Source organism: Sceloporus occidentalis, unplaced genomic scaffold, assembly GCF_023333645.1.
Source record: "Sceloporus occidentalis isolate IW3139 unplaced genomic scaffold, rSceOcc1.0.p SCAF_2, whole genome shotgun sequence".
NCBI classification, from domain to species: domain Eukaryota; kingdom Metazoa; phylum Chordata; class Lepidosauria; order Squamata; family Phrynosomatidae; genus Sceloporus; species Sceloporus occidentalis.
Genome location: NW_028316982.1, coordinates 60,576,329 through 60,602,234, shown reverse-complemented (window position 1 = coordinate 60,602,234; position 25,906 = coordinate 60,576,329). Strand labels below are relative to the sequence as shown.

General features: G+C 42.2%; 1 protein-coding gene across 5 annotated transcripts in view; it reads right to left on the bottom strand.

The window, feature by feature from the left end:
• Positions 1 to 772: 772 nt before the first annotated feature.
• LOC149318434 (A-type potassium channel modulatory protein KCNIP2) overlaps positions 773 to 25,906 on the bottom strand; it is a 176,444-nt gene continuing 151,310 nt past the window's right edge. For 3 of the 5 annotated variants that reach the window (XM_089509720.1, XM_089509719.1, XM_089509718.1), the window contains exons 2-8: positions 14,047 to 14,171; positions 12,600 to 12,669; positions 11,454 to 11,524; positions 8,849 to 8,956; positions 8,625 to 8,729; positions 7,250 to 7,312; positions 773 to 6,666 (exon numbers count right to left, since the gene is read on the bottom strand). In XM_089509720.1, the coding sequence (XP_089365846.1) occupies positions 6,619 to 6,666; positions 7,250 to 7,312; positions 8,625 to 8,729; positions 8,849 to 8,956; positions 11,454 to 11,524; positions 12,600 to 12,669; positions 14,047 to 14,171 (590 nt within the window). In that variant the 3' untranslated portion in view covers positions 773 to 6,618. Of the gene's footprint in view, positions 6,667 to 7,240; positions 7,313 to 8,624; positions 8,730 to 8,848; positions 8,957 to 11,453; positions 11,525 to 12,599; positions 12,670 to 14,046; positions 14,172 to 16,868; positions 16,972 to 25,906 lie in introns of those variants that run through there. The other 2 variants (XM_089509721.1, XM_089509722.1) reach the window with 2 other exon arrangements.

Genomic DNA, 25,906 nt, shown 5'->3' with positions numbered 1-25,906 from the left:
ATGAATATAAATTCAGATAATCTGAAACAAATTCAATACATTTAGCTGTGAAGAGAGAAACAGACATTGCTTGGATGGTTTGATGTTGATTTCATTTTGAGAGCAAGTTGCAAGAACAGTTATTGAGTATTTTGGGTGGCATTTCTCTTTTCATTCATAGGGTTGTTAAGATATAAAACAGCTGGCTTTCATCAAGAATTTATTCCTCCTAATTATCAGTATAGCTGGCACCTCAAGTGGGAAAGGTGTTCAGATGGTCTGGACAATAATAATGCAGCATATAATTAGGTGAACCTTTAAGGAGGATCCTGTTTTTTCATGGAAACTGCCTAGTTGACTGAAAGCAAATGTGATGTCCTTTTGAAGGTAGACCAGAACCTAGTTGCACTGGAGCAGCGGTTCTCAACCTGTGGGCCACAACCCCTTTGGGGGGGGGTCGAACGATCCTTTCATGGGCTGCCTAAGACCATCGGAAAACTCATGTTTCCAATTGTCTTAGGAACTGAAACACTGCCCCTCTATCCAGGGGTTCACCACAACATGAGGAACTGTATTAAAAGGTTGTGGCATTAGGAAGATTGAGAAGCACTGCATTGGAGAGTTTGATGGCCTCATCTTTATACAAAGAAATAAACATGAGTTGCATGTATAAAAACTATACATACACAGAAAAACAAAAAGGATGCTCATGCCACCCATTAGAATGCTGTGCCCAACACCTCACTGTAAGACAAATATGGGAAAGCAAACAGCAACAGAGGCTTTTGGTGTTTGTGCATAGCCATTGTGGTTGCATTTTATTGTCATATTTTATCATTATTATACAAAATATACAGAGTTGAAAATGCAAAGCTGATAACAGAGCTTGGTGTGCCCCACTAGTGCAATGGGATTTGAGTTTCTGACTCCCACTGGATGATTGTAATGAGAGCATAGGTAGAAAGATGCTGCTGGCATATCAGTGAGGAAGGGAACAGTAGACAGCAAGACAAAACTATTAACTCTCCAACCTGTATATAGCAGCCTCAAGATAGCTATCAGATTAGGGACATGAGCAAACAGGATGGAGATATATTCAAACAAAATAACATTTTGCAAGGTAGTGAGAGATGTGTTAGGTTGAGAAATTATCTTTGCAGAACCATGGAATATTCTGAATTGAACCACCATGAATTGAACAAAGTATAACACCAATTAAGAGCTCATGGCCTTCTGCTTTTTATTTTCATTATTTTTAGAATAACCTGGCTGTTTTACTCATATCTCACATAGTTTGAAATTCCCTTGCATGAAAAGAGTGATGGTAGGTAAATTCATGATCTTATCACACTGGCCTTGCTGATTACAGATGAAACAGTTTAATTCAAGACTGTCAGAAGGAGGGCAATCTCTGCTGAAAGTGATACTGGGTATGTGATCTTAAGATTTGCTTAAATATAAAACCTCTATGGGGTATTGTCTCCCCATGTTGCAAAGCTTAGAAAAATTACTTTTTGGAATGCAACTGGCCATGTTGGCCAGGCATGGTGGGAGTTGTAGTCCAAAAAGTAACTCTTCCAAGCATTGGATTTAATGTGCGAATATGAGTGCTGGACTTTTGGGAAATCTCACCATGGTAAGGAAAATAATGTGGCATTACCTCTAGGTTCTTGGCTCCTCAGCATAGTTTCTAGTGGACCTTAGACTATATCTGGCATTTTAGAATGTAGACTATGGCGTATTACAGAGCGCCAAAAAGCGGCGCTCTGCCTGCGCCGTCATTAGCTGCGCCGAAAAGCCCCAGCAGCCAAACCGCGAGGCTTCCCGGCGCAGCTAAAAAAAGCGCCAAAATGGGGCTTCTTCTTGCGTCGCGGAAATGACACGACGAAGCGCCAATGGTGCACTTGTTGCGTCATTCTCGTGGTGCTACGTGCGGACACTAAGCATCCGGCACGTAAAAATGGCCGCGCCCGTGTGTATAGGGTGCAGCCATTTTTACGCCCCCATCATGTGCTAGGGGTGAGGCCGGTATGGACGCTAGGCCCTCAGCCAACCCCTAGCACGTGATGGGGGCGCCGCAAAGGCCCGTGCAGAACGGGCATATGTGTTCTCATAGGTCTGAAGTTGAAATTTCATTTAAGGAAGGTTGATAATAGGGCTGGGAAACACCTCTGCCTAAAACTCTAGACGCAGAGAATACAGTTGGCCCTCCATATCCACATATTCTTCATCCATGGATTCAAACATCCACAGCTTAAAAATATTTTTTTAAAAGTATAAATTCCAAATAGCAAGCCTTGATTTTGCCTTTTTACATAAGGGATACCAGTTTACTATGCCACTGTATTTAATGGGACTTGAGCATCCACAGATTTTGGTATCCACAGGGGGTTCTAGAAATAAGCCACTGTGGATACCAAGGGTGCACTGTACTGGGATGGGTGGACTATTGGCCTAACACAAAAGAGAAACTACAGTAGCTTTTTATATACACAGTTTGCACCTGCCTGCACTTTCCCGTCAACTTGGCTACGAACTATGAGAAATTATTCCTTGGTCTTTCTTTTTAAAAAGTATCCCAGAAATAGCCAGTTTAAATCTGAGGTTAAGACAGTCTTGGTTTTGAATTAACTCTAATTTTTGTTTTTCTCACTCAACTAATTCTGTTCTGCCTTGCTTCTTATAATCAGTTATGCCATGAAATAACCTTCTCTGTTCCAGAGGAACATCTTAGGTTTTCAGTAAGGAGGAAGGGAGAGGTAGGAAGGCACCAGCTCCTGCCAGACTATTCTAAAGATCCGCCAGAGAAAGTTGAGGGTAGTTTTATATGCATACTAAAATGGTAATACATAACTTAGGGGAAATATTCATCTTTCAAAGCAGACCAGCTTCATTTGCCCTCTCCTATCCCAAGTGGTCAGCCATTTCATCAGAACGCTCTGTTAGAAGGTGGTGCCCCTGTCCATCTCACCTGGAGCTGACAGGCCTTCTCCTAGATGTTACAGCCTTGACGTAATGCCTTGTATAATGGCTGTACTGTGGGGCATGAAGTATGGTTTTTCTCCACTGTGTGGTGAGTTTCCACACAACCACCAGGCATTCTTGCCCTGGCCACATGGAAACCTGTTGTATACTGTGGTATGATCTGCCACTAGATGGGGATAAATAAATAAAATAGCTTTAGTATGCTAACTGTTAGCATGCTTTAACATCAAACACACAAACTCCTTGAAGAAGCTTTTATATTGGAAAATGTCCCAGGAACAAATGCAGGATAATAGGGCAATACCAGAATATTTTGGCTGGTCTGAGTGAGATTTGCTATGATACTTTATCACCATCATGATACTCTCCTTCTGCAGGCTCAAATGTATTTGATTTTAAAAAAACTTTAGTGCACAACCTTTAGTGTGACATAAGCTAGACAAAAAGTCTTGGCAAGGTTTAAGGAATAAGGAAGGTAGGGAAAAGTTTGTGTTGTGTACAGAAACTGGTTTTCTTGGATGGAAGAGGAAGGAGTGCAAGAAGAGTAGGAAGAGGTCAGATTAGAAATGGTTTCACTGAAGAAAGGATATGTGTGGAAAGGATGGGCTTGGGGTGGGTTAAGAGGGATATGTGGTGGGTTATAATCAACTGGAGGCACAGGTGGAAGTATAAGCCAAGTTAAATGAATGATTTAAAATGGAGTGCAGAAAGTTGAAACTGTCTTGGTGGTTCCAAACTTTAAAGAAAACTCTCAAGTAGATATAGAGCAGGCCCTAGACCTCAGGACTTGGTTCCTGCTGTGATGCTTTATTATTTAAACTACAAGATGAAGTTGTGTAACGGATTGGCAGGAGGTGAAATGGCAATCTTCAGGAAGGGAAAGAGCCTAGGAGGTCTGTTTGCATAGCTAATAAATTCTGAGTCAGCCAGTTCCACTCCCATCTCAGTCCTGTCCTTCCACCCACATGGAGGAGTTATTCCTGAATGAATACATTCTGCCTGCAATCTCCAGCACAGAAACCCTCACTTCAGCAGGGCCTTGAAGTTTGATGCAAGTGCTTACTCAGAGATGAAACTACAAGCAGGTTGAAATTGCAGGATCAAATGTTGTCCAGATGTTATAATGAAGGATCAGCCACAACATACATGAGGATAACTCCAGACTAGGATAAAAGGAGGACTGTGGATGGATATTGAAATGGTGGTAGAAATAATTTGTGTACTTCAGGGGAAGTTTGATGAGCCAGAAACAAAGATCATTATCTCTGCTGCCTAGATACTGTTGTCTGACCCTTCAACCTTTAGCTTGCTTATAGGCCACCTCCCACCTCCCTAGCCTATACACACATCTTTTGTTTGGATGCAGCAGCCTTCCACAATACAGTGTGTTGGCATATAGCTCCCATCATCCCCACAGGTCAGCATATTTGTGGGGCATCACAACAGAGGTTGGTGGGTTGGGATACAGTAACTTCAACTTTTTGTGGCCAAAAGAACCATACTGTACCACCCTTAGCATTGTCATGGTTTCTTCATGCATTGCCTACATCAGACTTGTCTTTGTACTGCTGCTGCTTTTCTTGCTGTAATTCCTACTGAAAAAGACCTTGCCCATCTCTTAATCTAATCTCTTCATTGTTGGCCCTTTTCACTACATCTTTTTTATTGGGTCAACTCAAAATGCTTCAACTAATTTCTTCTTTCATTTTTATCACATTACCCCTCCCCTTAAATTGATTATTGCCATGCTGCAATAGGTTCTAGTCCGCAACTTTAAAACTCCTCATATCCCTGCACCAGACTGTTTTGCTTCCTTTTTTGCCTTTGAGTACTTCTCCTGTTGGCCTTTCCAGTTTGCACAGCTTCATTACCAGCAGTTTCTGTCTTTTCTGCAGTGCCACTCCTATCTCTGCACATCAAAATAGCTTCTCTTATTCGTATCCTTCTGTAAGATTCTATTTTAACCCTGTAAAAGATTTACTAAAACATCAAAATGTCTCCCTTTTGCTCCTTTACTGCCGCATGACTCTCTTCTTGTCTACCTACTCCTTGTTCTCTCACCACATCCCTGTCTTGTCTTGTATGGATGGGACTCTTCATAAGAGCGGCAGAACCTTTACAGAACCTGTTACTCTTTTTTGGAGTTTTATAAACAGGCTCTGAAGTTGCTGGCTGCTGATAATGCTTTCGCTCCTGATGAGTCCAAGAACTACTTGCTCTGAGGATAGTAACAGAAAAGGTAGCATAAACCTTTGGGCTGAAATGGGCAGCAGCTAAAGGAAAGTGACAAGGCTCCAGTGCAGAGAAAGGAAATAACTGGCAAGAGGAAGGAGCAGCAAAGATTCTCACCATCTCATCCCATATGACCCTTTTGCACCATGCTTTATCTACCCCTTGCACACAGAACTTTTTCTACCTCTGTCCAACAGTCTGTTCACAATAAGTGAGTGTTAATGGAACTCATGTTTTCATCTCAAACAACTTTTTCATCTCAAGGCACATGGCACAATCCTATGCTTGACTGAGGCCGCTTGTAGCCTTCATGCCTGGATATACTCATGGCTTCAAGTGCATTATTACCCACAGTCCTTACCTGATTCCTGAGTTTCTCACTCAAGGACATTAGAGCTACCTGTTTCCTGTATAGTACCTTGTTGCCAAAGGCGCTTAATACATATTATCTGGGAGCACATAGAGACTCTGCCTGATGAGCTCATACAGAAACAGGTTTAGATTCCACTCTGACCTTTTTAATATAATGGCCTCTCTGATTCTACTTTGTTTTACCCATTGTTGGGGATTGGCAACAATGGAAAATCTAGGACCCAATTTTTGGGCTAAGTGCTTTCCCTCTCCATAGGAATCCCAATATTATTCACTCTGTCTCTCCTGATTTTTGAATGAAAGATAAAGGCACCTACCTCTCTTGAGTGGTACAACATTCCCCCTCTGTTGCGGGTGCATGGAAAGAAGCCACAAAGCAAAATCCCACCAACCCCTCTTCTCTCTACCTGACGTTCTTCTCCAAAACTGCTAAGAATTTAACTTGAATTTAATGCCAGGACTGCAAGATACCTTTTTGCCAGGAAATGTTGGAAGCATTAGGGTATTAGCACATGTGCAATAAGAACCTTGGTTCATTTAAGATGAAATCTTCTCCTGTAGGGGAGAGGGAAGATTGCACATATACCAACTCCTTGATGAGTCCTTGGCAATCGGTGTTTGCATTGCCATTTGGTTGTGTGGAACCCATTTCGAGCCCTAGTGAGAGGCAACAGGGTGCTGTGATCTAGAAGGCCCTGAAGGGTGGGCACGCTATTTGGTGACAACACAGGACAGTGCAATTTCCTGGGGGTGGAGGCAGCAGGTTGGTCCATTTTATCTTCAATGCCCAAAGGAAGTATGTGCAAATGCCAGCCACTCCCCTTGCTGGACCTTGGCCCAAGCAGCCAAAACCTCCCACTTCATTCCCATTGCAGGGAATTCTCCAGGTGCATCCTGAATAAATGAGGATTGCCTCTACAAAAGTCACCTGGTCCAGTGTGGACAAGAAGCTGCTTTGTCCATGCAGCCAAGAGAAGAGTGCCTCAGAGGGATATACCAAGGAGGGAAGCCCTGGGGGTGTGTGAAGGTCTGGGCTCCAGGAGTGGCTGGCTAGATCACATTGTCAAAGAGCTTCATGGAACTCATGATGTTTTCATCCTGTTGGAAAGAAAATGGTGTCAAGGCCTTGAATGTGGGAGGAAATGAGGACGAATGTCTAAAGATGAAGTGCTATGAAAAGGATGCTTCCCCTTTGTGCTTCAAATCTGATCACCACCACCCCATTTTATTTATTTTGCTTAGCATGGAAATAGCAATTGTCTCAATCCATACTTTGGACATGTTACTTTTTTGGATTACAACTTCTGGAATCCCCCATTCAACCAGCTTCTCGGTGACTGTGATGGCTGGAGGATTCTTTAAAGTGTGCTGGTGATGCCAGCACAGATATACCAGAAAATTCATTCTCGCTTTCTTATTCTGGCCAAACACTGTGCATTCTAGAGCAGGTGTGGGTAACAAGAGGCCTATTGGTTTAATTCAACCCCTCTAATCTTTTTTTGTTGTTCCTCAAAAAGATTCTCCTCCCAGCCACAGAATTTTGGTGGTATAAAAATCTAAAAGAAGCAGTGCTGCCAAGATGTAAGGTGCCAGCCCTGTTTTAGGCCATGCCTTTATGTTATTTGCTACTACAAAGGGCCACAATAGCCAAATGTGTATCCAAGGCCATTTGCTATATTACCTTTTGGCAGGACTCAATGAATTCCTCAATAGTCACCACGCCATCCTTGTTTCGATCCATTTTCTAAAATGTAAGCACAGAGTAATGAAAATTGAAAATGAAATGACAATTGTTTCCTAGGAGCAGCACCAGATACAGAGAGGCCTACTACAATGTCCATAACCAACAGGCATATTTCCAGCCTCATGACAGAATGGGTCTAGCAATTTGTCCGTACTATGCAGGAGCTAGAAAACACAGCTGGCAGAAAATGGCTCTGTACTTCCCTGATAGCATCTTGGAAGCACTGGAGGCAAAAGAACTGAATTCAATAAATAAGCAAGGAACAAGTTGTTGTTGTTAATGTATATTTGTATTTGTATTTAAAATGTCCAGATGTGACAATGGTTTGCTAAAGTTTAAATTGGTTACAGACTGAAGGTCAAAAATTCTAGGCCTCAGACAGACTACTCAAGGACAAATGAACGAGACAAAATGTAAACAAGGCATGTTTTTTGTTTGTACTATGATTGGTTCCTATGTTGCATGGCAACTTGTGGGAAAGGAGCTGTCCTATGTGACTACATCGTGGGAATGTTATTCTTATGTGAGAACAAAGACTGATCTTATGTTCTAGTGGCTTTCTCTGAGTATGGACTCTGAAAGAGAAAGATGTGTTGTACAGTTATTAGCTATTAGCTCGTGTATATAGCAACTAAGACAATAAAAAGCCCTCATTGAGTGAAGCCTGCTTTAGTGTTTGTTTCTTTAATTAAGCAGCTGTTTCACTAGGCATTGTTCCAGCAAGCTGAAGCTTGTGTTGGAGTTTGCCAGGATCTTGAGTTCCAGAAGAGACTGCATCTACATCCAGTTTGGAACCACAGGGCAAGAGACATCACCCAAAACAATTTTTTTCTAACAGTTGTGTCCCTTCAAGTTGTTTCTAACTTATAGCAACCCTGAGGGTGAACCTACCATGGGGTTTTCTTGGCAAGATTTGAGATGGTTTGCCTTTGCCTTCCTCTGAGACAGAGAATATGACTTGCACAAAGTCACCCAAAGGGTTGCCATGACAGATTGGGGATTTGAATCCTGTTCTCTGGGGTTGTAGTCCAGAGCTCAAACCACTATATTATGCTGGCTCAAGGAAGAAGTAATTTTCAGAAATGTCAACATTTATTCAAACTCAATGTTTTTTGGAAAACTAAAGGAAGTGGGAGACACAAGGTGCCATCAAGAAAGCTAAGTCTCTGACAAAAGCTTGTACTAAGGCTTCTAGAAAGATGATACACCCTATTATCTGGATCCAAATAATACACAATGATAACTCCTAGATATCAGAAGATCTCATGAGGTGTAGGATACTGACATGGAAATATTCCAGCTTTAGGCTCACCTGGAAGAAGCTTTCCACATGCTCTCGAGGTGCCTCTTCTCGCATGGCTGGGTAAGTATACTTCCCCATCATGTCATAAATGGATTTCATTATGTCCAGCATTTCCTGTAAGTCAGAGCACAGAGAATGGTTGAAAGAAATAATGTCACAGGCTAATGAAAATTCACAGATGTGAATAGTGCCAGCAAAGTCTATGATCTTCATGGCTCCAATTCTCCCCATACCTCTTTGGTAATACAGCCATCCTTGTTCAGGTCATAGAGGTTGAAAGCCCAGTTGAGCCGGTCATCTATAGTGCCACGTAAAATAATGGACAAGCCCGCCACAAAGTCCTGTAGGAAAATAAAGGAGAAAAATGGAATGAAGAAACAAATCAAAAAGCACAATTAAGCACCACCAAAGCTGTGACTTAAGTGCTCCAGCTACAAACAGTGGTCCCCAAACATTGGCCCTTAACAGATTTTGGACTTCAGCTCCCAGAAGCCTCAGCCATGTTGGTCAATAGTCTGGGATTCTGGGAGCTAAAGTCCAAAATCCCTTAAAGAGAACAGTTTGGGAAGCACTGAGCTATAGGAATGTGAGAAGACTTGCTGGCTATAAACTACCAGGTCCCAGGTGTGGCTCATTAATTGTTCAGTTGGTGCAGATGATCCAGTCCTCAGTGGCTAGACGCCAGAGCTCCAAAGGATAAAAAGGGGATAGCTTTCTGAACCTGCTGGTGTTTTTTTAAATAATCCATATTTTGTGTGGATTATATGCATAGGGATCGGCGTATTAGTCTCACATTGAGGCTTCAGAGCTGAAAACGGGCTCAAATGTTAAGATTTTTGTATTACGGTCCATTGTGCTTTGCCATTTATAATCTATTTTTGTTGTTCTAAGGACATTATCAGACAAGGGAAATTGGAAGTATAATCCAATGGCAATCTGAACGCAATCATGGAGCTTAACGTTATTGCATGATAGACTACCACACGCAATTTCAGGCAATGGCAAGCTGTTTTTGGGCAATGGGAAGTCAGTTCGAACGCAATTCGAATTCACATAAATTTGCTGAACTAGCGAATTCACATGAATGCGTTCTGGCCCCACTTTCTTTTTATTCAAAATTAAAATTCCTCCCATGTGATAAACTCCTAATTTTACATGTCCTCTTCCTAGAGTAGGTCTCACACGTGCACAAAGGGTCCTCTCTTTCTGGTACTGTCCCAGAGCCCCAACTACATTTATCTGTTGATCTCAGATACCAGAATGAAGAACCATTTTAGGGACAGAATTATTTATTATTGAAAAATTTAATACTCTGGGATATTCACAGGATAAACTCCCGATCTCCTTTGTGTGATAAACTCCTTAGTTTGAAAGTGGCAACAGTCTAGAAGTGCAGATTCAAAAATTTCCAGTAGGTGGCCCCACTGCTCCGCTAAGTAGCAAGGCTCTGTGTTGTGTTGTGTAGTGTGTGTGATTTTGTTTGCGTGCCTTTGAGTTGGTTGTTGACCTATGGTGACTGGACATATATCGAAACAGAAACAAGGTTTCCCTATCAATTCTGATCACTCTGTAGCACTCATTCCAGGAAACATTTAAATTAAAAGGGGCAGGGTATTCTGAGCTGGAACTGACTGTGAGACTAGGAATCCACAAGACTTTATTTGGTATCAAACACTGCCATTCATTACTGTCTTTATTAGTGGTAAGTGATGAAGAGCCAGCATAGAGTAGTGGTTTGAAAATTGGACTAAGACTCCAGGAGACCACGGTTTGAATCTATCTGCTCAACCATGGAAACCCACTGGGTGATCCTAGGGAAGTCCCAATTTCTCAGCCTTAGAGGAAGGTGGTAGCAACCTCTGAATAAATCTTGCCAAGGAAAACCTAAGAAAGGGTTGCCATAAGTCAGAATCAACCTGAAGGTGCATAATACCAAGAAGTAGAAAGTATACAGCAGAGACACACTAAAGTCTAGCCCTTAAATGGATGGAGTCTGATATCGCTCACAGCAGGTAGTAAAACTAATTCTAACCAGACTTTCCCATGGCTAGCAATCCAGTTCCTTGCAGCTGGCTAAATGGTGCCCATGGATTGGGGTACAACTCCCACCAGGCAAGATAAATGGAAAATTGATTCCCAAGGGCTATATAGTGCACAAACAAATAAAAGTGGCAGGTGTGGCCAATCCCCCATTGCAAAGCTATGAAAATTATGCACCCATTAGTAGCAGAGGAAGGCTCATACCCCAGCTTTGAACTACCAAGCTAAAGCAAAATATCTAGCAAAGCTGCCATTGTTGTGTGCCTACAAGACATTTCCAGTTTATTGTGACCTGGCCTAAGGAGAACCTATCATGGATTCTTCTTGGCAAGATTGGTTTAGAGGGAATGTTGCCTTTGTCTTCCTCTGAGGCTGAGAGAATGTGACCTACCCAAGGCCACCCAATGTGGGTTTCCATGGCCAAGCATGGATTTTAACCCAGGTATCCAGTGTCATAGTCCATATGCATCTGAGGAAGTAGGCTGAAGTCTACAAAAGCTCATGCTGCCAACTTCTTTATTTCAGTTAGTCTCAAAGGTGCTACAAGATCTCTCTATATACTAAAACCACTAAATCACGATGGATCCTGGCAAAGATACTAAATACAAATTCACCCTTTCTGTTACACCAGATATTTTTTAACACTTGCCGATGATCCTGTCAAGGATTCCAAATCCCACTGCCTTACTAGCAGAGACCAAATTTACTTCAGTTAGTATTTTTCTGTGGGTTGCTCAGTGAACTTCTGATTACAGGGCAGCCTATACTGAATGTAAATAAGAAGACATGGAATCTTACCTCAAAACTAACAGAGCCATCGTGATCAGTGTCAAATGCATTGAAAAGGAAAGTTGCATACGTACTCGAATCTGAGGAGAAGAGTATCAGACTAAATAAAGAGAAGCAGGCTGAACACCTTTCTTTTACCACCTTTTGGCAAATTATAAATAAGGGCAGCAGGCAGGGAATAATAATAGAATATGACTACATCTGAAATTTTTGGGAAGATATTTTAGATGTCATGAAATCAGGGTGACCAGATGTCCTAACCACAAAGGCATCACAAAATGTAGGGCATTCAAGAAAATGTAGGATACTACAGAATAAAAGTTAAGAACACTAATATAAATATAAATTCATTTATATGGCTTATTTACAGCTATATTACATATATTTTATTTATTTACAGCTATATTACATGTATTTTGTTATGTACTCAACTGTGTTTTTCGGATGAACTTTTCATTAAAATTCCTTGTTCGTTATACTCTGAGCAAGACAAATGCTTAAAATTGTACTTTGCTGGCATCAAAACCTCGATTGAATCTACATTTAAATTATTCCTTTCATTTATCCACTGTGCTGAAATGAAGGTGGGGGAACTCTTTTTTGCATTGTGTTCTGAAGCAACCCATTTCCTAACAGGTTTGCTATCCTTTTACCCTCTGAGAAACAATTGCACCCCAAGCTCAGGGGGCAAGTCTTGTCTATTGCTGTTTCTAAAATGAGCTTTAGAAGAATACATCCTATCCCCTTATTTGCAGCAAGGACAGGCTGCCAAGTAGACACATTTCTTGAAGAGGAACAGTAAATATGGTGTTACTCAATGGGCTTCCTAGTCATGCTCAAAATGGAGAACATTTTGGAACTCTTCCTGGACAGAAGGTTGAACCTGTCATGGGAAAAGGAGGACATCTGGTCACACTGCATGAAATTATGGTAATCCTTGCTTGGGTACAGAAGATTTATTTACTGTGAACATTCATACACCAGTGTTCTACAATAAAGATCAAGGTAGAGTATGCTTTACAAAGTGGGCAGGGGAACTGTGGGCAGCTGAAGAAGAATGTGCCAGGTTCTCAAGGATATATACCTCATTGTGTCCTGGAGACTGCTCTAGTGTCCCCAAACCATCTGCCTTCCTCTGCTGATAGTGGTACTCACCTCCCTGTGGGAAGAATTGTGAGTAGATCTGCTTGAAGCTGTCTTCAGTAACAATGCCACTAGGGCACTCCTGTCAAATGGAAAAGTGTAGAGTTGTTCACTTTGGAAGTACTAACCTAGAAAATACCTCATCATTGGACCAGTGTGGTGTGTAATCCAGGAAAGCTTAGAGGAACTAATTCTGAGTTTCCCCATCCCCATGGTGGAAAGCAGACAAACAGTATAAAATCTTGGATAGGTCTGGGAGAGTGGCTCAGTACAGGTGCACATGTAATGTGTGTGTGCACATGTGCATAAAATAAATGACTGAAAGCACAGAATCTACCCTCATCTCCATTCTCTCATGTATAAACACCAATGGATAATATAGAAAAACCCCTTAGTCCAACTATAGTAGAAATGTGTAATGGGTTCATTTTGGAGATGCCTGCTAGCCAAACCACCCAAAGAAAATCACTTTTGTTTATGGAGCTATTTTAGAGCAGCCATATTTGACACAGAAGATGTAGGGTGGATCAGAAGGAGACAGTATTACTGAAGCCCAATTTGGAAACTGACAGAGATTCATTTTTGTGAGAATTACAGAGGTTCATGCTGTTGTTTAAAGACTCAGATGAAGTATATGAGAGTGAAACAGAAGAACATTAGAAAGAAAGAGATCTGTGGAGTTTAACAGGAAGGCACTTTCTTTGGCTCTGAGGAAAGCAAGAAGCTTCCAGACTGACCAATATCTTGTTGGTAGTACTCTTTTTAGATACAAATGAGGATTACACAATACTTACTATTTCTTAAATGTTGACTGAGTAAATAATGAACAGGAAAATGCAGCAATAGCTGGTGACTTTCATTTTGGATTGTGTGTATATATGGGGGCGGTGGGGAATGTGAACTTCATGATAGCAAGAATGGTTTGGCAATGGAACAAATTACCCAAAGGGGTGGTAAGACTTCCTTCTCTGGACATCTTCAAAAGAGGTCAGAAAGCTTGCTAGCTGGAGAGCTGGTATTGAGTCGGGGGCAAGGCTGGGTGGTTTATGAGGCCCCTTCCAGTTCTATGATTCATAGGCTATGAAGCCTATGACTCCATCCTAGATTTTAGTCTGGATTTTAACAAAGCTATCCATGGTGCTGAATCTATTGATGGGATAGGATTCAGAACCTTGAACACCTTTTTCAAATTTCAAATTCAGAACTGGACAGATTCACTGCTTGCCTGACACAGTAGCCACCGGCTGCCACTGAGAAAAAGGTGAGCATAAATAATGCATGGAATGAGCAGATGGTATAAATGTGCACTATCAAACATGTGGAAAGGACAGTTTCTTCCTAGACCAGAACCATGTATTTTAAAGAGAGAGAGAAAGAAGAACCAGTGAATACCACACATGCTGCTAGATATTCCAAAGAAGACAGAAAAGGTTCCCCCACCACCACCACCACCACTTACATTCTTGAAGCCTCGGTACAAGACCTGCAGCTCCTTGCGGGTGAACTTGGTTTGCTCCTGTAGCTGGTCCAAACCCTCGGGCCGGTGACAAACAGTGGAGAGTTCAAACTCATCCTCTACACTGTCTGCAAGAAAAATAAGAGCATCAGAAGAAGTATAGGAAATTAGTTTTGATCGCCTGTTCCTCTCTCCAACAAAACAGAACCTCTGTTCCTCCTTCCACTAAAAGTGAATTGTGGAAACCTTTTCCTACCACTATAGTAAACACAGATAGATTTGGTTCACATGGCTGAAGCCTGGGCCAGCTTGGACTTGCTCTCTGTTTCCTGCAAGAACATAGAAATTAACACATATGCATGTTTATTATAGAACTAATTACAGATACAAGGACTCTCATGTACTGCAACCAAAAATCTAGTCTCCAGTGACTTTATCTTGTCTGAGAGGAGGTTTAGATATCTGATTAAGAAAGGACCCTACTTTTTGAAATGTCTGTTAAACACATTACCATATTGAATTTCTGGAGGTGGGCCCAATTTGGATGTGAACTGGAAACCAGGACTGGTTTATCCATCTTCCATGTACACAGTGAATGTATAATCTTATCTGCTCCCTATTTTCTGAGCAAGTGAAACATTTTGAGGCAGTGCTCCTCTGGAGGAGAGCATACCCTAGAAGCTTCTGGTGTTTTAGTAATATCTGTTGACATATAAATATATAAACAGAGTCAGTGGAAGCACAAATACAGTCATCCCTCCGTATTTGCGGCTTTGATATTTGAGGATTTGATTATTCATGGATTTCATTAATATGTTCTCTCTAGGACTGCCTAGGTCCTCCAGTGCAACTCTGTGGTCAACTTTAACTAAATGTTGCACTGAAAGACCATTTGTAGCTACTCCAGTGCCATTCTATAGTCAGTGTATGTTGGACATTGACCACATAGTTGCACTGGAGGACCTAGAGATTCCCAGAGAGGTGTCCTCTCAGGTAAAAACAGTGTTTTTGTTATTTGTGGTTTTCCATATTCACGGGGGTCTTGTTCCCCTAACCTTAGTGAATATGGAGAGACAACTGTATTCTTAATAAAGGGCAGTACCATCATTACAATGTCTTCAGACTCACAAAAATCAACCGCATTCTGATTTTCTGCTAAAATTGAACTTCATTTTCTGTCTTCGTGATTAAATTCAACTATGAAATGTTTAGACTCTCAAACTACATTCAGCTTTTTTATTAAATCTCTTGCCATCTGTTAGTTGTTAGATGTCCAACATCACAGTGATAGGGCTGTTCACAATAATCAAGAAGGTAAAAGAGTAAGCAACCAAGGTATTGACAAAAACAGAGGCAATTTTAACTGGAAATGTTCTCTGTGACACACACTTACACATACCTCCCTACTAGACACAAGTACCCAAATGCAAGCACACAAATATAAGCAGATCTGAATCTGTGGAAAGCAGATCCTTTCTCCAGAAGCTTGGGTAACAATGCATGGCTTGAATTCTATTGCTAGTTCTACACAGAGCAGACCCTTTGGATCAATGAGATTTATCTATATATTGACTCATTATTTAACATTTAATTGAATGGGTCTACTCTTGTTGGGACTCACCAACAGGATTCTAGCCCATAATTATAACTTATGCACTGTTACAATGTGTGTGATGGCTACTGGTGTAGACATTTTGAAGGGCGATTAAACAAATTCATAGAAGATAGGCTAATCAATAGTTAATAGACAAGAGAGTTAAGTGAAGTCTCTGTGTAAAATGGCAGCATGCATTTGAATATCTGCTTCTGCTTTGCATGTAGGCTTCCCACAGGCATCTGGCTGGAGTAGCCACAATATGAAACAAAGATGTTGGACTTTTTCAAACCAGTTGTTGATAGATTGGTAGGTTAATAGACTGACAAATATTCTCATACATAGTGCCCTGGAACTTATAAGGCTATAAATTTAAATAATAAATAAAATAAGCAGGTATAGCCAAAGGCCAATAGAACCCCCCCCCCCCCCAACACACAAATATCTGACATATGAACTCTATTTTATATCTCTAAATGTATTTTCCTTGTAGGGTAGAGCAAGTATTATTAATTACAAATATTTTAAGACAGGCTTGGGCCTTCAAAATCCATAGCACAGTAGACGTACAGTAGCAAAGACTGTAACCTGTGTAGTAAAATCAAATGAGATGAAGTAAGTTTTGAGTTATATAATCTTCCTAGGTGAAAAATCTTTAAATATATTAAAACAGAATCATTGATGAGGCTCTGATTTTTCCTCCCTAGATGTATTAACAAGCTATAGAAAAACAAAGAGACAAGGTCTAATGCAATCTCTGCATTAAAAAACCTCAAAATTTGGCATCTAAAATTTTATGGTCCATATATATTAAGCAAAGCTACATGACTTCTCTGATTGTTCACAGTTTATTTGAAAGCCTTCACTACTGTGTGAAGATAAAACAGTTCAGGGCTATGCAGAGCAACTGAAGGTTTCATTCCCAATCATCCAGTATATTGAAGAGCAACCCCCTCCTCCTCCCAATAGAAATGGCCCACACAGTTTCCAAGCATATCTTTGAAAGTATAAATAAGGCCTGTAGGAGTATATGTGGATGTTTGTTTATTGCATTTACATTCCACCCTTCCTCCAAGATTCTTTTATGCTTTTGAGCTGAGGTTTGCATTGAGAAAAAATGGCCTATTAAGGTCTAGTATCAGGTCTCCACAGAGGGAATCCCTTCTCCCTCACTCCTGGGCCTTATGACATCACAGCACAGAGAAAACACATAGAGAGGCAGAAAGGTCACTTGCTTTCGCTGACTGAGGGGATGGATTTGGGCTGGCGGCAGCAGGGCAGCAGCTTGAGGAACCGCTGCTTCAGAGCTTTTTTAGCATGGCCAGTTGGATTGCCTGTAGAGAAATGACAATCACCAACCAGAAGAAGTTAACATATTGTGGTGTCTCCCATTCTGCCCCATTCCTCTCCCTAATTTCCAGACACAACTATGACATAGATGAGACGGGACATGCATGGCCTCACTGCAGCAGGAAATAAAACAGAACAAGTGCAGTGGCAGCATTTCCAGGAACAATGATCCAGACTCTGCTAAAGCACAAACACAGTCCCACCCAACTATAATCAGACCAAGGGCATGCAGGAAATTACATGGCAAGGGATCTAAGTGTAATGTGATTTCAATTGTTGTAAAACATCTTTGGGAACACTTTTAGATCATAAAGGCAGTAGCTAAGTGCTTTTTTTTCTGTACTAAACAACCAAATGTGTTTTTTCCCCTGTTTTCTCAATAAAACACACTTTGGCTGACTCTATAGTCGGATATGAAGCACTATGTGGCTGTCTGGTGAGTCACTGAGGTGAATTTATGTTGGAGAGGATTTCCGATTATACAGAAGCAGCAATCCTTTTCTCTTTCTCCATTCTTCCCTTATTCTTTGAAGTACTCTTTCCTGAGGTCTCGTTCTCTTGAGGTTTTCCAAAGAACAGAGGTTGAGCTGGCAAAATTTGTGGAGGGTCTGCTGTGGCTCAAAGTGGTTGGTTACAGTGGCTTATCTTAATCCAAATTGGGCAAGGCCACTGAAGTGGAAGAAAAGTGGTGAAATCCACAGCAAATTTAGAAATGGTTCATAAATTCATATTCAGTTCAAATTGGTGGGTGACTGAAAGCAGCCAAAATATTTAAAATTAAATATATTTACATTATATACTGATGAAACTGGCCTATGTGCATACTGTCTTGAGGCAGCTTGACAGTTTGCAGTGATGCCATCACATGTGTGGGGAAAGCTTTGTATCAATAGATCAATGTGAACAGCACAGCAACACATTTGGATGTTTGAAGGTATAGGGTTTCTTCTAGCCTTCTTGTTACTAGGTGGTGATAGAGATCCTGTGGAGAATCCTGCACATATTTTCTGCTCCAGAGTGGAATTTACAGCAGAATTGTAAGACCACTTCCTGTTGCATCTCATCATTTTGGTGTTGCTGTCCCTTAACCAGTGGATTAGTGCACACAGGTGTCCTTGTACCTGCATGCCTCATTTTTAACACATGATTCCAAAGGTGAGTCAAGCAAAGCAGGGGGTTACTGAAAAGGTACAGACAAGGTGGAATAACTAAAGGGATAAACAATAAGAGAAACCTAAAAGACAGTATGCGTGACATAATCAAGCAGTTCAGGGTACATGCACATGGTCAAACCACGGGCAAACATACTTCCAGGAAGGGAATTAACGCTACCCAAAATGATTCCTTAACATGAGGATGGGCAAAGTGCAACCTCTCCAGATACTTCTGGAATGGAACTCCCATCAGCCCTGTTTAGCATAACCAATATTGAGGAATGCTGGGAGTGGCAATCCAACAGTATCTGGAGGCCTGCACTTTGAAAACAACTCTATTGTAGCAGATCTGAACAAAAGCATTGAACATGCAACTTTGAAGGGATATGTGGTTTGGGAGAGTTTTTGCTGTCCTGGCTTTGAATAGTGCCATAGATGATAATTGTGCTTGAAATAATTGGTTTAAAATCTACTCATTCTCTCACATACTCATACATACATTTAATCTCATACAATCCAGTGAACATATCAAATCTTTCAATTTCTGTCAAGAGAGTATGATCTTTGCATAGAACAGAAGGCATACACTTGATCCATGACATTTCATGGACACTCTGGGGCTAGGAGTGGGGCTTAGCAGCATTTGCTTCTATGGATCACCCACCTCCAGGTTTATGATACTGCTCTATGGAAAATAGCCTATAAATACATAATAAATAAATCATCCTGAGAGAAAATATAACTTCATCCCAGCAAATCAAATGCACTGCATGAAAAATAAGCCTGATCCACCACACACAGAGACACAGCCCATTGCTCATAGCTACTGTTTAGTTTCTTGACACATCCAGAATGCTGTGTGGAACTACCAGTCTTGAACTTAGATAGCCATTTCACTTATTAGTACAACAGATTTTCAAACAAACAAAGGACAAAGGTATACATTCTGAAGAAACCCTCCCTTGATCCCCTGTTGAGGAGTAATTACAGGCCAGTCTCCTTATTACCATTCTTAGGCAAGGTGATTGAAAGGGCAGTTGCCTTTCAGCTCCAAGCTGTCTTGGATGAAAGCGATTATCTGGACCCATTTCAAACTGGCTTCAGAGCGGGACATGGAGTTGAGACTGCCATGGTCGCCTTAGTCGATGATCTCCGTCTGGGCATCAACAGGGGAAGTGTAACCCTGTTGGTGCTCTTGGACATCTCTGCGGCCTTCGATACCATTAGGTATTAGGTTTCGGGGGCACTGCGCTCCAGTGGTTCCGATCCTACCTCTCAGGAAGGTTCCAGATGGTGAAGCTGGGGGACAGCTGCTCTTGTCCCTCAGGGCGCCATTCTGTCCTCCATGCTATTTAACATTTACATGAAGCCACTGGGAGAGATCATCCGGAAGCATGGAGCACGGTGTTATCAGTACACTGATGACACCCAGATCTTTCTCTCCATGTCTCCGGCTGATACAGTGACTAAGGAGGGCATCTCTCCTCTGAATGCCTGCCTGGAGTCAGTAATGGGCTGGATGAGGGAAAACAAACTCAAGCTGAATCCAGAGAAAACAGAGGTACTCGTAATAGGTGCCCCAAATCCAGACATGGAAATTTGTCATCCAATCCTGGACGGGGTTACACTCCCCTTAAAGGACAAAGTCCGCAGTTTGGGAGTACTCCTGGACTCATCTCTACAGTTATCATCTCAAGTGGATGCGATGGCCAGGAGTGCTTGGTACCAGCTTCGGCTGATACATCAACTGCGCCCCTGTCTGGATCAAAAGGACCTTGAAATGTTAGTACATGCACTGGTAACCTCTCGCTTGGATTTCTGTAATGCACTCTACATGGGGCTACCTTTGTACCAAGTCTGGAAGCTTCAACTAGTTCAAAATGCTGCAGCCAGATTGGTTGCGGGAACGTCTAGAACTGACCATATAACACCTGTACTAAAATCTTTACACTGGCTGCCAATTAGCTTCTGGGCGCAATACAAAGTGTTGGTTGTTACCTATAAAGCCCTACATGGCTTGGGGCCGAGTTACTTGAGGGAGTGCCTCTCCCTACATAATCCGCCCTGCACCCTCAGAACAATGGAGAAATATGTTCTTGAATGGCCAAAGGTAAGATTGGCAGCAACTTATCAAAAAGCTTATTCAGCAATAGCTCCAACCCATTGGAACACGCTCCCGGAAGAGGTTCGACTCAGTTCGACATTAGAAGCCTTTAAGAAGGCATTGAAAACTGATCTCTTCCGGGTAGCATACCCGCCCAACTCGCTGTAGAGAAATTAGTCCATACTGGAATAGCTTTTATCTGATGCCTGTTATATATGTTTTTAAACTTTGATTGTATTTTTGGATTTGTATGATATATTGTACTATGACATGGGTCATAGAGTTTTAATGACTGTGAACCTCTTTGATCTGTAGGAAAAGCGGTATAAAAATTAAAAAATTATTTATTTATTTATTTATTTATTTATTTATTCTCTCTTTGCTGTTTTGAATAATGATCCATTCCATTCCCTTTCATTGTTTGTTGGCTCTTCCTAGCCCTGGAGAGTATACACACTTCCTATAACTTTTCATTTCTAACCCAAACCACTGCTTTGGCCTTTGTGAACCTTGCTGGTTTTGTTTCACTGACAGCTTCATCCATCTGTTCAGTCTCTTGTGCTGGACTCTTGGTATGGCTTGGAAAAGACTTTTTTTGGACTACAGCTCCCAACATCCCCTAAATGGAATGTCCACTTGGAATGCTGGGAGTGATTATTCAGAAAAGTAACATTTATAAGATCTGGTCTTTTGTTCCTCTTTGATTATGATGGTTTTATTCTCCACTCCCATTTGGCTTTCTGGTTCATCAGGTGAAACCCTTGCCTAACAAGACACAGGTTAATTCTGCTACTAACCTCTACACACTCTCTCAGGATAGCATTGCCCACTCAATCCAGAAAAACAAAACAAAGACATAATAAAGAACTTGCCACAGCTCTCTGAAGCATAACAGAAGCCAGGGTGTAATGCCAGAATTCAGTACAAGAGACCAAAAGTAACCAGGACTGTTCCTGCTTCCATGAGCACATAGCAATAATTATGAACTGGACCAAGGGAAAAGAAGATTTATCAAGAACAACCTAGTATGCAAGAGAGGTTCTACGTGTGAGAAATATCAGAACACAAGGTTTATTAAGAAAAAACTAGTATGTAGGAGAAGTGCTACCTATGGGAAAAGTCAGAACAGATTATTGAGATCCAGATAAGCTCAGGCTTGAATTTCAAACCAAGAAAAAGTCTTGAAAAAGAACAGCAAATTAAAAACTATTTTGGCAGTATTTTATACTGACTTAATCCATTAAAAAACAATGGAAATTATCTGTTGAACAATTAAAAAATGAGGGGTGCCATAGCACTTTAACATGATTGTTTGTGCCTGTCTGCTGATTTCCAGTACAAATACTGGAGCTGTCCTGGGTGCTGACAACCATTGCAATTTAATTTTCCCATTTGAAACATCATAATTAGCCAAAAAGACAACCAACAGAGTTGCTCACACAGAAACAACAAAAGTCAAATAATTAATCAAACTCTAACAAAGCAGCAACATATAAAAAGTTTTTTGCATACAGAAAACTAATGTAAGATCAGCTATACTACATACACCAGGCATATATTACTTGCTTTTTAAAATCTATTGTTGCTGTGTGCCTTCAAGTCCTTTCTGACTTATGGTGACATTAAGGCAAATATATCACAGGATTTTCTTGGTAAGATTTGTTCAGATGAGGTTTGCCGTTGCCTTCCCCTGAGGCTGAGAGCATGTGACTTGCCCAAGGTCACCCAGTGGGTTTCATGGTTGAGCTGGGAATCGAACCCTGGCCTTAGCTAATAACTGTTTGTTTATATATATATAGCACAGATAAGGAAACATTTCTGTCTATGGTGTGCAGCTCCCAGGTACATAATAGTACATAATTCACATTTGGGAAATAAGACTAATGGTTGAAGTAGGCCAGCAAAAGAGAAAACTAAATGGGTAAAAGTGAAAAATTAAGCTACATCCTCTTAAATATATATTTCGGAACCCAGAATAAAGCGTAACTTGAACTCTCTAATGTAGGTAGTGATACTCATGATCTACCTATAATGAGATTTGATCACTGTGCCATGAGTTGCCTTTTAAGATAACTCAGAAACTTCAGAAAATGGCATCCAGATTATTGACTGGCACTCACCTGGAACTGAACTTGTTATTTTTTTGGTGCCTGATGAAGACAATTTTGCTCTCCCATGCTTTTAGTGGATTATTTTCCTATACTCACAGTCTGACTAATTTTACTGATGCTTTCACTATGCTTATTACTTTTTTGATATGTAATATTTTGTTAATATTGGATTGTTCTAATGTTAAGTGGCTATATTTTAAACTTCTTGTTTGTTAACCACTTCGAACATCTTTCTGGAAATCAAAATAGGTTTTAAAAGTACAGTCACCCCTCCGTTTTTGTGGGGGATCCGTGCTGCCTCCCCCCCCCCCCCGTGATAATGGAAATCTGCCGATATTCAAGCCCTATTGGCTTGAATAGTGGTACCACCTGCAGGCACCCGCAGGCACACACCCCATTTTAAGTCCCTCCATTAGTCCCTGGCAAGCAAGCGAGGGATGCGGATTCAAAGTCCACACAAATGGAGGGACAACTGTATACAAAGTAAATAAAACATCAAAGCAAAGCAAAACTAGATAATAAAATAATAAAATATTTATTTATAGCCCGCCTTTCCGTAGATCAAGGCGGGTTACAACAATATCAGTTACAGGATAAAACATAATAAACAGCAGATATATATTAAAATCACAGTACAATTCACAATATCACAATATAACAATATCCAGCTAGCATAGGATGTTCAGCAACGAAAATAATAACAGTGGGGGGGAGGAAGGAGGCTACAAAGGAAAGGAATTAGGGGAAAGCTTTTTGGAACAGGAAGGTTTTTAGTTCCTTCCTGAACCGGTCAAGGGAGGTGGCCGAGCGGAGCTCACTGGGAAGCGCGTTCCAGAGCAGAGGAGCCGAGATGGAATAGGCTCTACGCGATGTTGTGGCGTATTTTGAATCTGGGACTCTCAGCAAATGCTTCCCAGCCGATCTGAGTGTGCGGAGCGGATTATATGGGGAGAGAAGGTTCTCCAAGTACCCTGGGCCCAAGCCATTTAGGGCTTTATAGGTAATAACCAACACCTTGTATTGTGCCCGGAAGCGAACGGGCAGCCAATGGAGATCTTCTAATATTGGTGTTATATGGGTAGCCCTGGAAGATCCAGTGACCACTCTAGCTGCCATATTTTGAACCAACTGTAGCTTCCGGGAATGGTACAAGGGTTGCCCCATGTAGAGCGCATTACAGAAATCCAAACGAGAGGTTACCAGAGCATGTACCACCGTTTCAAGGTCCCTCCAGCCCAGGAAGGGTCGCAGCTGGCGTATCAACCGAAGTTGAAAACAGGTGCTCCTGACCGTCGCATCCACCTGAGATGTGAGGTGGAGCGACGAGTCCAGGAGCACCCCCAGACTGCAAACAGAGTCCTTCAAGGAGAGTGTGACCCCGTTCAGGACAGGTGGACAAACCTCCAATCTGTCCGGGATTGCTGCCAGCAATCTCTGACTTATGCTGATAACTAAGCCTTCAGCCAACACGTGTAAGCATAACAAACCTTGTGGAGAAGCAGTCTAAGAGCAAGCTGAGGAAACAAGCCGATGTCGGGGTTACAGAAAGTCAAGCGTACCGAAAGACGAGCCGAAGTCAGGAAGCCAGAAAGCAGCATGGTCAAAACAGTCCGAGGTCACAATAGCCAAGAGATAACAAAGGTCCGGTCTGAGGTCAAGATAACAAAGTAGCAAGGTAACAAGATGTCAGGAGCTAGAGCAACAGCAATCACACCAAGGGCTCATGCAATAAACTCTAGCAACAAACTCAAGCCTCTCTCCCACTTAAATCAGGGAAACTCTCCTTCGAGCCACCTGAGGCTGGTTTGCTAATTGTCTTTCTGCAATCCTTCTGTATCTGCGCCTGCAAGCACTCTCGGCCCGTCTCTCTTGATAAGAAGGCACCTGCAGGCAAGCCTCGTCTCCAGAGTCACCACTAGGCTGTGGCACCATAGGAGGCCTCTCCTCAGCACTAGGACCTGGTTGGACCTCCTGCTCTGGGACTGGGGAAGCACAGCTGGGACCTGGCAGAGTAGAACTAACACCTGGCGTAGCCTCAATCAGCCCTTGCTTTGGAGGAGGCTCATCCTCCTCCTCATCCTCCGAGAGCTCATCTTGGCTGGCCATGACACAATCCCGGACCGGGGGAACCTATCATGAGCACTTCCGTTTTCTCTGGATTCAAGCTGAGTCTGTTTTCCCTCATCCAGCCCATTACTGAGTCTAGACAGGCTTCAAGAGGAGAGATGCCATTCCTGGTCACTGCATCAGTCGGAGACACAGAGAAGACTATTTGGGTGTCATCAGCATACTGATAACACTGCGCCCCGTGTCTCCGGATAATCTCTCCCAGCGGTTTCATGTAAATGTTAAATAGCATGGGGGACAGAATGGCTCCTTGAGGGACACCAGATGTAAGTGCCCTCTTATCGGAGCACATGTCCCCCAGCTGCACCATCTGGAATCTACCCGAGAGGTAGGAACAGAACCACTGGAGCACAGTGCCCCCGATACCCAACTCCCTCAGGCGTTCCAGAAGGATACAATGGTCAATGGTATAGAAAGCCGCTGAGATGTCCAAGAGCACTAACAGGGACACGCTACCCCTGTCCATGCCCAGACGGAGATCATCGACCAGGGCGACCATGGCAGTCTCAACTCCATAGCCCACCCGGAACCCGGTTTGAAATGGGTCCAGATAATCAGTATCATCCAAGATCGATTGAAGCTGGATTGCAACTGCCCTCTCGATCACCTTCCCCAAGAAAGGCAATAGCGAAACTGGCCGATAATTGTTATGCATCAGGGGGTCTAGGGAGGGCTTTTTTAACAGCGGTTTTACAATGGCCAATTTTAAGCTGGATGGAAATTGCCCTTCCCTAAGAGATGTATTAATTATGCGGTGTAACAAAGTTGTTACAACCGCTCCCCCCTGAGCCGCTAGCCACGAGGGACAGGGATCGAGAGAGCAAGTTGTCTTCCTAACACTTCTAAGGATCTTGTCCACATCCTCAGTACTTACAGACTCAAAGTGATCCAGTACAATAGAGTCCACAGAAGCTCTGAAGACCTCTACTCTGGTTTCTGAACTAATACTGGTGTCGAGATCAGCCCTTAGCCAAGAGGTTTTATCTACGAAGAAGTTGTTAAATTTGTCACAGCAGGCCTTGGATGGTTCCAAAATAGGGTTCAGGGAGGAGGGTAGCTGAGTAAGCTCCCTCACTACCCTGAACAGCTCTGCCGGACGCGACTCCGCGGACGTGATACGCGCAGCATAGAACGAATTCTTTGCTGCGTCTATCGCCACTCCGTAGTCCTCCAAAAGGGAGTCCAGGAGTGCCTTGTCGGCTAAGTCCTGATGTCTCCGCCATTTGCGCTCTAGTCGTCGCAGGACCCGCTTCCTTGCCCGGAGATTTTCAGTATACCAGGGCTGCTTTTTGGAAGCAGGCCTGAGAGGACACTTGGGAGCAATGCTGTGTATAGCCCTGGAGAGACCGGTGTCCCAGATGGTAGTCAGGGCGTCAACAGAATCGCCGTCAGATCCAACCATGTTTCCCCCTAGGGCTTCTTG